This window comes from Phodopus roborovskii, unplaced genomic scaffold, assembly GCF_943737965.1.
Source record: "Phodopus roborovskii unplaced genomic scaffold, PHOROB, whole genome shotgun sequence".
NCBI classification, from domain to species: domain Eukaryota; kingdom Metazoa; phylum Chordata; class Mammalia; order Rodentia; family Cricetidae; genus Phodopus; species Phodopus roborovskii.
In genome coordinates, this window is record NW_026126611.1 from 10,348,037 (window position 1) to 10,359,236 (window position 11,200).

Consider the following 11,200-nt stretch of genomic DNA (forward strand, 5'->3'; position numbering starts at 1 on the left):
CCCCCTGTGAGGAACAACTCCAGAGCAGAAGGGAGGAAGGTGTTTTTGTTTCGTTTTGTTTTAAATCTAGAAACATTCTTATTTTACATATCAATCCCAGTTCCCTCTCCCTCCCACCCTCCCATGCCCCCCACCAGAACCCCCCCATCCCACCACCCCCATCCACTCCCCAGGGAGGGTGAGGTCTTCCATGGGGGATCATCAGAGTCTGTCACATCCTTTGGGCCAGGGCTCTCCCCTGTGTATCTAGGCTGAGAGAGCATCCCTCCATGGGAGATGGGCTCCCAAAATCCATTCGCGCACTAGGGTTGAATACTGGTTCCACTGTCAGAGGCCCCGGACAGCCCAGGTCTCCTAACTGATACCCACGTTCAGGGGGCTTGGTTCTGCCCAATGGTTTCCCCAGCATGGTCTTGACCGCTTTGCACATCCCGGGAAGGAAGGTTTTAAAAAGCATCCTCGGCCTGGGCGGGTCCAAGCTCGGCCCGGAGGCGGAGTCAAGGCTTTCGTATGGGCTTGGGGGCGTGTCCAAGGACTCAGAGCCACGCCCGAGGGCGGGGACAGATGCTCAGTTCCGCCTATGGGCGGAGCTGGGCCAGGCTTTCGTGAGAGCAGGAGGCGGGGCCAAGGCGGCAGGGCCACACCCTCTGAAGGCGGGGCCTGGGGTTCCGAGCTAGGATTGGAGGCGGGGCAAACGCCCGATCGCCCCGCCCCCTTAGCTTTTGACGTTTGGAAACCACACTTTGCCGGAAGTCCTCGCCACATTTCCGGCAGAGCTTTTAGGAGCCGGCCTTGAGCACCTGGCTCCGAGCACTTTGGAGATCCTTTCCTTGCTTCGGCTGCGGCGGGCGATCGGCCGGGATGCGGAGCGGGTTCCTGAGCGGCGCCCGGCGCCTGTGGGCCCTCCGCGGCCTCAGCCGCACTACGCCGCCGCCCGAGGAGCTCTTCGCCCGCGAAGGGCCCCTAAGGGCCTTCCTGGAGCGCCGTGCAGGCTCGGAGGCCGGGGATCCGGACGCCGCCGGGGGAAGTCGGCTGGCGGCGGCCGCCCGGATGCTCAGCGAGAAGGAGCGGGAGTTGCGGGACACCGAGCCCTTGCTGCACGGTAAGCCACCCGCTTCGGGAGCTATCTGCGTTCCCGATCTCGTCACTGGTGTCCCGGTGTCCTCCGGCAGGCTCTGCAGGGCTCCGCTGACACGGCGCTCTGCCCGTCAGTCCTCAAGTTACTGAGGTTCTTGGTTGCCTACGGTACCCTCCTGGCAGCTCATATGCTCAGGGAAAGACGAAGAAGTCCCTGCGACAGCCTCTGCTGCCCGGTGACTTTATAGTGTTGACCCATTGCACGTCTCCCTCCAGATTTCGCTGCATTCCAGGCTAAGCCTCCAGAGATGTCTGCCCGGTAGACCACACTTGGGATCTCCAGTCTTGATTCAGAGACCCTGTCATGTTGAATAAAATGGGAAGAGGGATTGAGGTTGATTCCTGACATAAACCCTGGGGCTCCACATTTACGTGTGCGCGCACATATGCAAACATGCATACTCTCTCTCTCTCTCTCTCTCTCTCTCTCTCTCTCTCTCACACACACACACACACACACACGAAAATGGGAATAAAAAGTTTGGATTTTTAATTTCAGTATAAAGAGGAGTGCTGAAAAGCAGAAAGTAGTATTTAAGTGGATCTCTAAAGGCAAGGAAGAGTTGGTTAGGTGGAATAGGAGAAGTGACTGGAAGGCCAGTGAGCTCGATTTGGATAAAGGTACCACCTGACCACCTGACAAGTAGGCATGGAGTAGGTATGGGAGATGGCATCGGGAAAGAAACATGAAACCAGGAAGACGAAGGATTAGAATTATTTCTGTACACCGTGGGCAGTGTCTTACATTTTAGGCAAAGAAGTGGCCTTATGTAGGGAAAGTTCACCGTGAAGCTGACTAGTGTGGAGAATAAGGGAGTGGGGAGTATGTTGCTTACTATCCAAAGCAGAGACAGTGGTAGGTAGTCACAGAGCTGGCCTGCAAGATGCTAAGAAAGATTTGGTGATTATGTCATAAAAATAGTAGGGTGGAATTACAATGGGGGGTGAGTTCATCATCACCAGAATGAGTTCTGTTTTTAATTTAAGCTAGGGATACAGAAGTTGAGTTTTGTTGAGGGGGGTGGGATAGAGCTTTGCCATTGAGTGAATACTTGGGTAGTAAAAATAAGCCTATACGGATACTGGTACAGAAGTCCATATTGGTCTAGGAGAACTACGGCAGAGGAGAAAGCTGTTGAGCCTGAACAATCAGAGAGGTCAGGGTAGATACTAAACGGTATTTCAGAGAGAAAAGAGTATGTAATCCCCTTTCCTAAGCTGCACACGTCCATAGAACAGAGAGACGAATGAGAAAGTAGATCTTTAAGTCAAAAGCGAGAACTCAAAGATAAATCAACCATAAAGATGAGAGGAATGTTATATGTAAACACTGGGCAAGCTCCAGCACATGCTCGGGTATGGTGCTTATTTTATCTGAAGGAAACAGTCACCGACACTAACTTTAGACTTAGCTGCTAAACCTCTTGTACCTCTTCTGGGCATTCTAACTAGTTAAATGTATATCCATTTGGTATTGTAAAGCCTAACCTGGTAAACCTAGCCTGTTTATTGGGGCTGGAGAGAAAGCATAAGTGTGACAAGCACTTGCTGCCCTTGCAGAAGACCCAGATTTTGTTCTCTGCACCTGTGTAGCGGCTTACAGCTGTCTGTAACTCTAGTCATAGTCATAGATGGTCCAGCACCCCATTCTGGCCTCTGTGGCCACAGCATACACTTGCTGCACACACATCCATGCAGGCAAGTCCTCACACATACCAAATAAAACCACCATACACTTGTGAAATTTAACTTTATGTGTATGAGCCATTTGCGTTCCCGTGCCCATGTGTACCATATGTATGCCTGGTACCCACAAAGGTGAAAAGAGGGTGTCAGATTCCCTGGAACCGGAATTAGAGACGGTTGTGAGCCAACGTGTGGGGTGCTGGCAACTGAACTTAGGTTCTCTGCAAGAGTAGCAAAAGCTCCTAATTGCTGAGCCATCTCTCCACCCCTGAAACTTAATTGCTGAGCCATCTCTCCACCCCTGAAACTTAATTGCTGAGCCATCTCTAAATCCGTGAAACTTAATTGCTGAGCCATTTCTCCACCCCTTGAAACTTTTTTGTACTCAAGTCTATTGTTACGGCTTTTGTGGAGGTGAATTCCACACTAATTAAGAAAACATATAATTGCTGCTCTTTTTCCTAGATGAGAATGAAGACTTAAGGAAACTTGCAGAGAGTGAAATAACTTTGTGTCAGAAAGAAATAACTCAGCTGAAGCACCAGGTATGGTATGTATACAAAGGATAAAACATTTATACCATTATTCTTTATGCATTTCATTATGAGTTTATAATAGAGTCCAGAAAAATAGCCTGATACTATTTAGATAGAACTTTTGTTGCTCTGTGTGTGTGTGTGTGTGTGTGTGTGTGTGTGTGAATATTTGTCTGCAAGTGTATTTGTACACCACAAACATACCTGATGCTGTTGGAGGCCAGAGAAAGGTTTCACATCCCTTGGAAATGGAGTTACAGAGACTGTAAGTTGCCTGTTGCCTGATGTAGGTTCTGGAACTGAACCCAGGTTGTCTGGAAAAGTAGTCATTGCTCTTAACCACTGAGCTATATCCATCTCTATAGACTTTTTTTTTTTTTTTAGCTCTTGTCTGTCTTACTGGGGTACAAGTGACACTTTTATCTATTGGAGGACTACAGTGTAATGTTTCTCTAGTATGCACACTCCCTGAAGGGATTACCAGTGTCAAAGGGAATTTTAAAGCAGAAAAAGATATGCTTCCTATCTTCCAAGTTTTTCATGCTACAGGAATTGTATACTGTACAGCTCTCACTGATAAATTCATGTGCCAGCTCTTAGTGGGAAGGCAAAAAGACAAGACAAATCTTCTTTTGCTTCTTTTTTTTTTTCTCTCTCTCTCTCTTTTTCACTGTAGACAGACAGTGGAAAGGAACGATTATAGAATGACAGCAAACTAAACTTCCTAGGGGCAAGAACATGGCTTTTATGTTCGCATTGATGGAGTACCAGTCCTAAACATCCAAAATCAAGTTTTCTTTCCCATGTTAAAGAAGCCTAACTGACAAATGCAAGATGAGGCCCTCTGTTTTCCTTCCATATTAGCCCTGTATTTCAAGAGAGGAGATTTCCTTTTGCATTCTACAGGAATTCTACAGGAATTCTACAGGAATTCTAACTTAATTCCTGCTCCAAGCATTTAATCCCAACTACCTGAATAGGGAGTTGATAGAATGCACGTAAGATTCCCAGTGTGGAGGGTGGGAGTATAGTTATTATTGGGTTTGTCCAGCATCACGAGGCCCTGAGTTCAGTCCCCAGTACCACATACAATCTGGTGTGGTAGTTCACACCAGTATTACCAGCACTGCGGAGATGGAGGCAGGAGCATCCAAAACACAAAAGAAAGAATTCTAAGAAGCAAGAACAAACCCATCAAAAGTAGACGCATTTTATACTATTTAAGATGTAACTGAAAATCAGTACCTTAATAGAAGTTATGCATTATACATTTTTAGTTAGCAAGATAAGCACACGGTATTGAAGAGCAGTATTAAATGATGTGTTTAAAGGAACGTAGGTTTCCTATCCGAATTCTCTAATTTTGTAGCTTCGGGCATTAGGTCGAATAGTTCTTAGTTACGGGAAGGTGCTGTCTTTGTGTTTACAGATCATTTCACTTCTGGTTCCTTCAGAAGAAACAGACGAGAGCGACCTGATCCTGGAGGTGACTGCGGGTGTGGGTGGTCAGGAAGCCATGCTTTTCACTTCCGAGATGTTTGACATGTACCAGCAGTACGCTGCGTTTAGAAGATGGCATTTTGAAACCCTGGAATATTTCCCAAGTGAACTAGGTCAGTCTCTTAGTTAGTTGCTGCTGCTGTGATAAACAACGCCATGACCAAGAGCAGCTTAGGGAAGAAAGGGTTTGTTGCATCCTTCAGTTTACAGTGCCGTGAAGGGAAGTCAGGGCAGGAACTCCAGGCTGGAATGTGGAAGCGGGGACTGAAACGCAGGCCATACAGGAAAACGAACCGATTAGTGCAGTTGACTAAGTAGTTACATGCTCGCTATTTACCTAGTGGTCTAATAAAAATATAATCTTGAAATGTCCTATACAATACGATAGAAAGCCATTCCATGATAATCACCTGCAGCTTTGAAAAGTGGTTTTAGGATTCTGGGCTCACATCTGTAATCCTGGCACCCAAGAGACTGAGGCAAGAGAATTACACTGTTCAGGACTAGCCTGGACTACAGGAGACCCTGTCTCAATAAGAAACCAGAACGGTGGTCTTTTAGCTGTTACTGATGTGAACTCATCAGCACTATAATTTAATAACGGAACACAAAAGTTGTGTATTAAGATGCTGGAAAGCTGGCTCAGTGGTTAAGAGCCCTTGCTCTTGCAGGGGACTTTGATTCAGTTCTCAGCTCCCATAAATCCATTCCCAAGGGGTCTGATGCTGCTTTCTCACTCCGCATGCACCTGGCACACATGTGTTACACATCCACACATGTACAGAGTTATAAAATACTCAGCCATAAGGTTAAATCTTTTAAACAGTTAAAGATTATATATTGAAACATTGAATATCAAAGGCATGCTAAAGTTTTGTGATGTGCTTATACTCTATACTTTCTGGCTCTTTTAACTCTGTTTCATGAGAAAACATGAGACGGTCGATTATTTATGCATGGTAGAATGGTAAAAAGAATTCAGTTCTTCCTGTGTTTTCAAGGCGGCCTGAGGCATGCGTCGGCCAGCATTGGAGGTCCGGAAGCCTATAAACTCATGAAATTTGAAGGAGGCGTGCACAGAGTCCAGAGAGTGCCGAAGACAGAGAAGCAAGGCCGAATCCACACCAGCACCATGACAGTGGCAATTCTGCCCCAGCCTACTGAGGTACAGCATAGTTATGGAGCTAGCACAGGGCCACTCTCCAGCAACTGTAACCTTATCATTTGGATTTTTCTTGCACATTCTGAGTTACTCTTGAAAATTTGATTCAAGAAATGTAATTTTGCAACAGATGGTAAAAATGAAAATGTTTATACGTTGTCCAGGTTACACTGGATTCTGTCTCCATCAGTAAAGGGTATTGCAAGCCTCCCTCACGGGTCAGGCAATACTAACTGTTGAACTGGTTGCCTGCCTCACTTTGCATTGCAGGGTAGGCTCTCCAGGTGCCATCTGCAAAGGGCTAGTCACTCAGCACAGTTGCTCCTTTCTGACCCAGCTGGGTTAGAAGGGACCTGAGTGCGTGTCTTACCTCACAAAGCAAGTTCCCTGTCTGTTTGAAAAAGACCTGTTTTGTTCATTTCTCTTCTGCTGAAAGTGACAAGTTAATTCACTAAAAAAGGGACTATATGAATGAGGTGAGGGTTTCTAGCTACTATTCTTCTTTTTTTTTTTTTTTTTTAAGTACTATTTACATGTATGCTAGACTTGGAAGGCTTTCATTCCGTGTGTTTAATATCTGTGAGAAGCCCGATGGGGAACAGAACTGCTGAGGACAGGCAACAGAGTCAATGTCAGGAGCCCTGATACTATCGGGGACCCAGGAGTGAGGGCTAGGTCCTCTCTAGCTCTTCTAGCCACTCTGAGAGGGGTTATCTTACTGCAGGATGATTGACATGCCATAGAGCAGTCTCTAGTTGTTCAGGGAACAGACTTTTGAAACATGGTGCTTCTGATGGTACTACTGGGATGAAACGTGGTGTTTCTGGTGGTTTTGCTGGGATACGGCTCCATTCTGTTTGATTGCAGTGTTCACGGAATGTATACCCCAGGCTTCATGATCTTTGCCTCCAAATTATATTTGCAATACTTTAAAAACCACATCTCCTCTCTCCCTAAAATAGTTACATGTACTAACATGGCTATTGTTTTTTTTGTTTCCTCTGCTGAAGTCTTTGAATTCAGCAAAATTCTACATCATCTTCTTTTCGTTCGTTTGTTTTTTTTTTTTTTTTAATGTGATTATGTGTGTGGATCGGTGTATATGGAGGCCAGAGGAGGGCATGGAGCCACCAGAGCTGAAGTTAAAGGAGGCTGGGAGTCACCTGATGTGTTGCCCAAATTCGTCCTCTGCAAGGGTAGCATATAGTCTTCACCATCCCTTCAGCCCCAGTTTCTCATTTTTAACTGTCCCCATATCATTTGTGAGGCAAAAAGCTCAACTTTTGAGGATTAGGGACTGTTGCGTTTGTTCCTTATTCATTTAAAAAAGAAAAAAATTAAAATAGTATCCTAACTACTGTCTATTCTTAAACCGTCTTTAATGAGAATTCTATGTATAACATGTATTTACACTGTGTAGGTCTCACCTGAAGACAGTTGGCACATGCAACTTTGTTTTGAAGTTCCCACTTTTCTTTGTCTATGTAGATTAAACTGGTGATTAATCCTAAGGATCTGAGAATTGATACTAAGAGAGCAAGCGGAGCTGGGGGCCAGCATGTAAATACCACAGACAGTGCCGTTCGGATTGTTCATCTTCCTACAGGTATGTGCGGAGCTGATCAACGTGAGACTCTAAATCAAGATCAGTTTCCAGGGCACTGACTGGTTTCCCCCTGAAGCAGACCTTCAGTTACCAAAAGAAAGGAAACTATTATGGGCTCTTAACTAATCACTTGATTCTGTAGATTCTGTAGCTGATGTTATGCAGGATAAAGACAAAGTCAGGAAGGGGGAGGGCAAGCATGTAGTTGCCATGTAGTTACTACATGCCACCTGCCAATTGGGTTTTGAAATATACACTTAATCGATTTCAGGATTACCAAAGAAACCTCAGTGAGATAATCACTTGTATTATTTATCAGAAGACGTTCTACATCACTAGTTATTAGCCTTAGGTGTAAGATATTAACAAGGACCTCAGAGACAATAAAAGCATTGGACTTCCTACACAGAAACACGATACATCTATGTGGTTTCAGGAGCGTCTTGCCATTGAGGCTGTAAAGTACAAGGCAGTTTGAATCTAGGTAATTGGGCAAAAAGATTGTGCACTGCCCAGTAGAGCCGGGCTTTCAACTGTTACTAGAGTACTGGGGTGTCTTGTGAGTGACAAGGACGCCTGCTTTAATGCTTCAGGCTTCCCTTAACTAGAACAAATTGTCATAGTTCTGTTAACCAGTAGTTAAGGAGACTGGAGAGCAGGTAAGATTTTGTCATTTTAACTTCAGAAAAGGGTTAAACTTTGAGGTGATAAGTGAGGACTATGAATAGAAATAGATAAGATAAAAAAAAAAGGGAAACAAATAATATTCTGTTAATTCTAATACTAGGATTTGTACTGCTGTATATGTTCATTTTTATAAGGTTTGTAAAGATTTTGATAGCTAACCAAGGATGTGAAAATGGCCTGTATTTAAAATAGTCTTCTGTTAGATTGTTGATTTATCTCATAAAAGAAAAGGAATAGCCTTTGATAATAAAGATTTTTGTCTTAACCTTCTATAATTCTCATAACATGATTCAGGTGTTGTTTCTGAATGCCAGCAAGAGAGATCTCAGCTGAAGAACAGAGAGCTGGCTATGAAAAAGTTACGCGCAAGGCTATACAGCATGCATCTAGAAGAAGAAACTACTAAAAGATACAATGCTAGAAAGATCCAGGTAAAAATGAATTAAAGAAACACAAAGACAAAATACTTATGGGTACTGTAGTTTTTATGTTATTACTATTCTTGTTTTTATTATAAGGGCAGTACCTATGTCGAGCTTTATTCTATTTTTATAGGCAAAGGGATTTTTCTTAAATTTGTCAGCATTTACCAAGTCCCAGCTCGGCTTTAGTCCTTTGAACTAACTAGTGGAGGCAAGAATACTGGGAACAGGCTGCACACAACCCTTCCACGACTTCTTTAGTGTGACCACCCATCACCCTGTCACTACCCCTGGATGACAGGAATTCCCAGAGGTATAGACACATAACACGTACACATTAGTATGCTGCTTCTACTGTTTAAATATCAGCCATTTGCCAGACTCAGTCATTATGTCATCAGTATTTCACGGATGGGAAATTAAAGTTTAGACTTCAGCCATAGAGAGTTGAAGGGCAGGGGCAGGTCTGGATGCTGTATCTGATTTTAACGTCTACCCTCTTTTCTCTGTACCATTCCTCCATCCCATCTGGGAATCAGGACTTAGAGACTTGGTTCTTGCATTGCTGTAGGCGTCCTGGATCCTAATGCATCTCGTATCTGTTTCCTTAGGTTGGAACTAAAGGAAGATCAGAGAAAATAAGGACATACAACTTTCCACAGAACAGGGTCACAGACCACAGAATAAACAAGTCACTGCATGACCTTGAGAGCTTCATGCAAGGAGACTGCCTTCTGGATGACATGATCCAGTCACTGAAGGACTATGCGGATTATGAGTCTCTAGTGGAAATCATTTCCAGAAAAGACTAAGTGCTTCATAAAGCTGTTTCTACATAGACTAGGAAAATCCTGGAGCAAATCCATTGTGTGCAAAGACTTAACTGGTATTCTCTTGAGGAATGGAAGTTAACAGCTTCTTGGACTCTTCTCTATAAAAAAAAATGAGACACAAAGGAAGACAGTTGTTTTTATGCAAAATATTTAATAGGTGATGAAAAATTTCAAATACTAAGCAGAAATATCTATGTCAATGCACTGTAAAGAAACAGAATCTGACAGTGGAATTAACTAGGACTGAGAGAGTGACCTACATGAAGTTCTGAGCGAAAGCACACCCTTACAGGATGCTCCATTCCACACGCTAGAGATAGAGGGAGGCCTGTGTTAGGGCATGGCACAGCCTACTTAACGGTGGAAGGGTTCCTGGGTTCCTTGCAGCTGGTAGCATGGGCCTTCCAGACAGAGAACCTCAAGCCCATGGGGCATGGGAAGCAAAAAGCCTCCTGTTAAAGTGTGAGCAAAATTTACTGGATTATAAGCCTTGTCGGGCTCTTAAATCAATACCCCAGAGAAGTGGAACCAATAGGGTGTATCGACACAGATTCACTAGAGGGTGGCCCCACGGAGACTACTGTGTGTCCATCTTCCCGGTGAATCAGCTGGGTGGAGACCAAGGAGAGAGGATGGCTCACTTGACTTCAGAGGGAATTTGCTGGGGAATTCCTTCTTGATTGGAGGAGGCTAGGTTTTCTCTCCTCAGACCTTCAGCTTGCTTGGGCAAACACGATAGCATAAAAGGCAATCTAGAGCCAGGCATTGGTGGCACACGCATTTAATCCCAGTGCTTGGGAGGCAGAGGCAGGTGGATCTCTGAGTTCGAGGCCAGCCTGGTCTACAGAGCTAGTTCCAGGACAGGCTCCAAAGCAATACATAGAAACCCTGTCTCAAAAAAGAAAGAAAGAAAGAAGGCAGTCTAGATTAAATGATATTTTATTGGATTAAATGTCAGTGTCATCCAAAAATTAGGAAGATCCAAAATACTGTGTTAACAAATACCACTGGTAACAGCAAGCCAAATTTATGAAATAAACCATTATGGTGTTCAAGAGTACCCTTAGATGCTGTGCTGTGGAAGAAATGAAAAGTCCAGTCACTCTTATTGTATCTCTTTAACACCTACCTCTGATACACTTCACATACTAGCAGTAAATTAAGGCTGCATAGTTTAAATGTTTCCCCTCCAAAACCCAGGTGTTCCCAATACGTTAATATTAAGTATTGCAGCTTCACAAGTAAGGTTTTAAAAGTCCCTTCTGAATGGGACTGAAGTCTTTCAACTTCAGTCTAATACCCAGAGTTACTGCCCATCTTCAATAATGTTTTCATTCATTTAGGGTCTGAATTAAATTGCAAACATTTCACTCTCATACATGTCAACTGTCACTGCATGTATCATCACAGGCCAAAATTCATGGTAAATCCAAAATAACTGCAACTAATAGTTCCGGTTTCTCTACTTCAGATGTGTTAGAGCTGACTCAATCAAACTAAGATCCAATATGTACATAATCCAGGAAGTTTACCTTTATCAGAGCCCCGATTTTTAAGACTCTGCACTGGATTTTCATCTATGAAGATCAAACTAGGTATTTTGGTACAATGTGAGTTGTTTGTTACGATTA

At 44.0% G+C, this 11,200-nt stretch overlaps 1 protein-coding gene across 1 annotated transcript; it reads left to right on the top strand.

Moving 5' to 3' along the window:
- The first annotated feature begins 822 nt into the window (after positions 1-822).
- Mtrf1l (mitochondrial translation release factor 1 like) lies at positions 823-10,056 on the top strand. Its single transcript, XM_051206047.1, has 7 exons — positions 823-1,102; positions 3,289-3,368; positions 4,789-4,972; positions 5,861-6,024; positions 7,510-7,627; positions 8,609-8,745; positions 9,348-10,056. Exons 1-7 carry the CDS (start codon positions 862-864, stop codon positions 9,546-9,548), a joined length of 1,125 nt encoding a protein of 374 aa, XP_051062004.1. The 5' UTR covers positions 823-861; the 3' UTR covers positions 9,549-10,056.
- Positions 10,057-11,200: the final 1,144 nt, after the last annotated feature.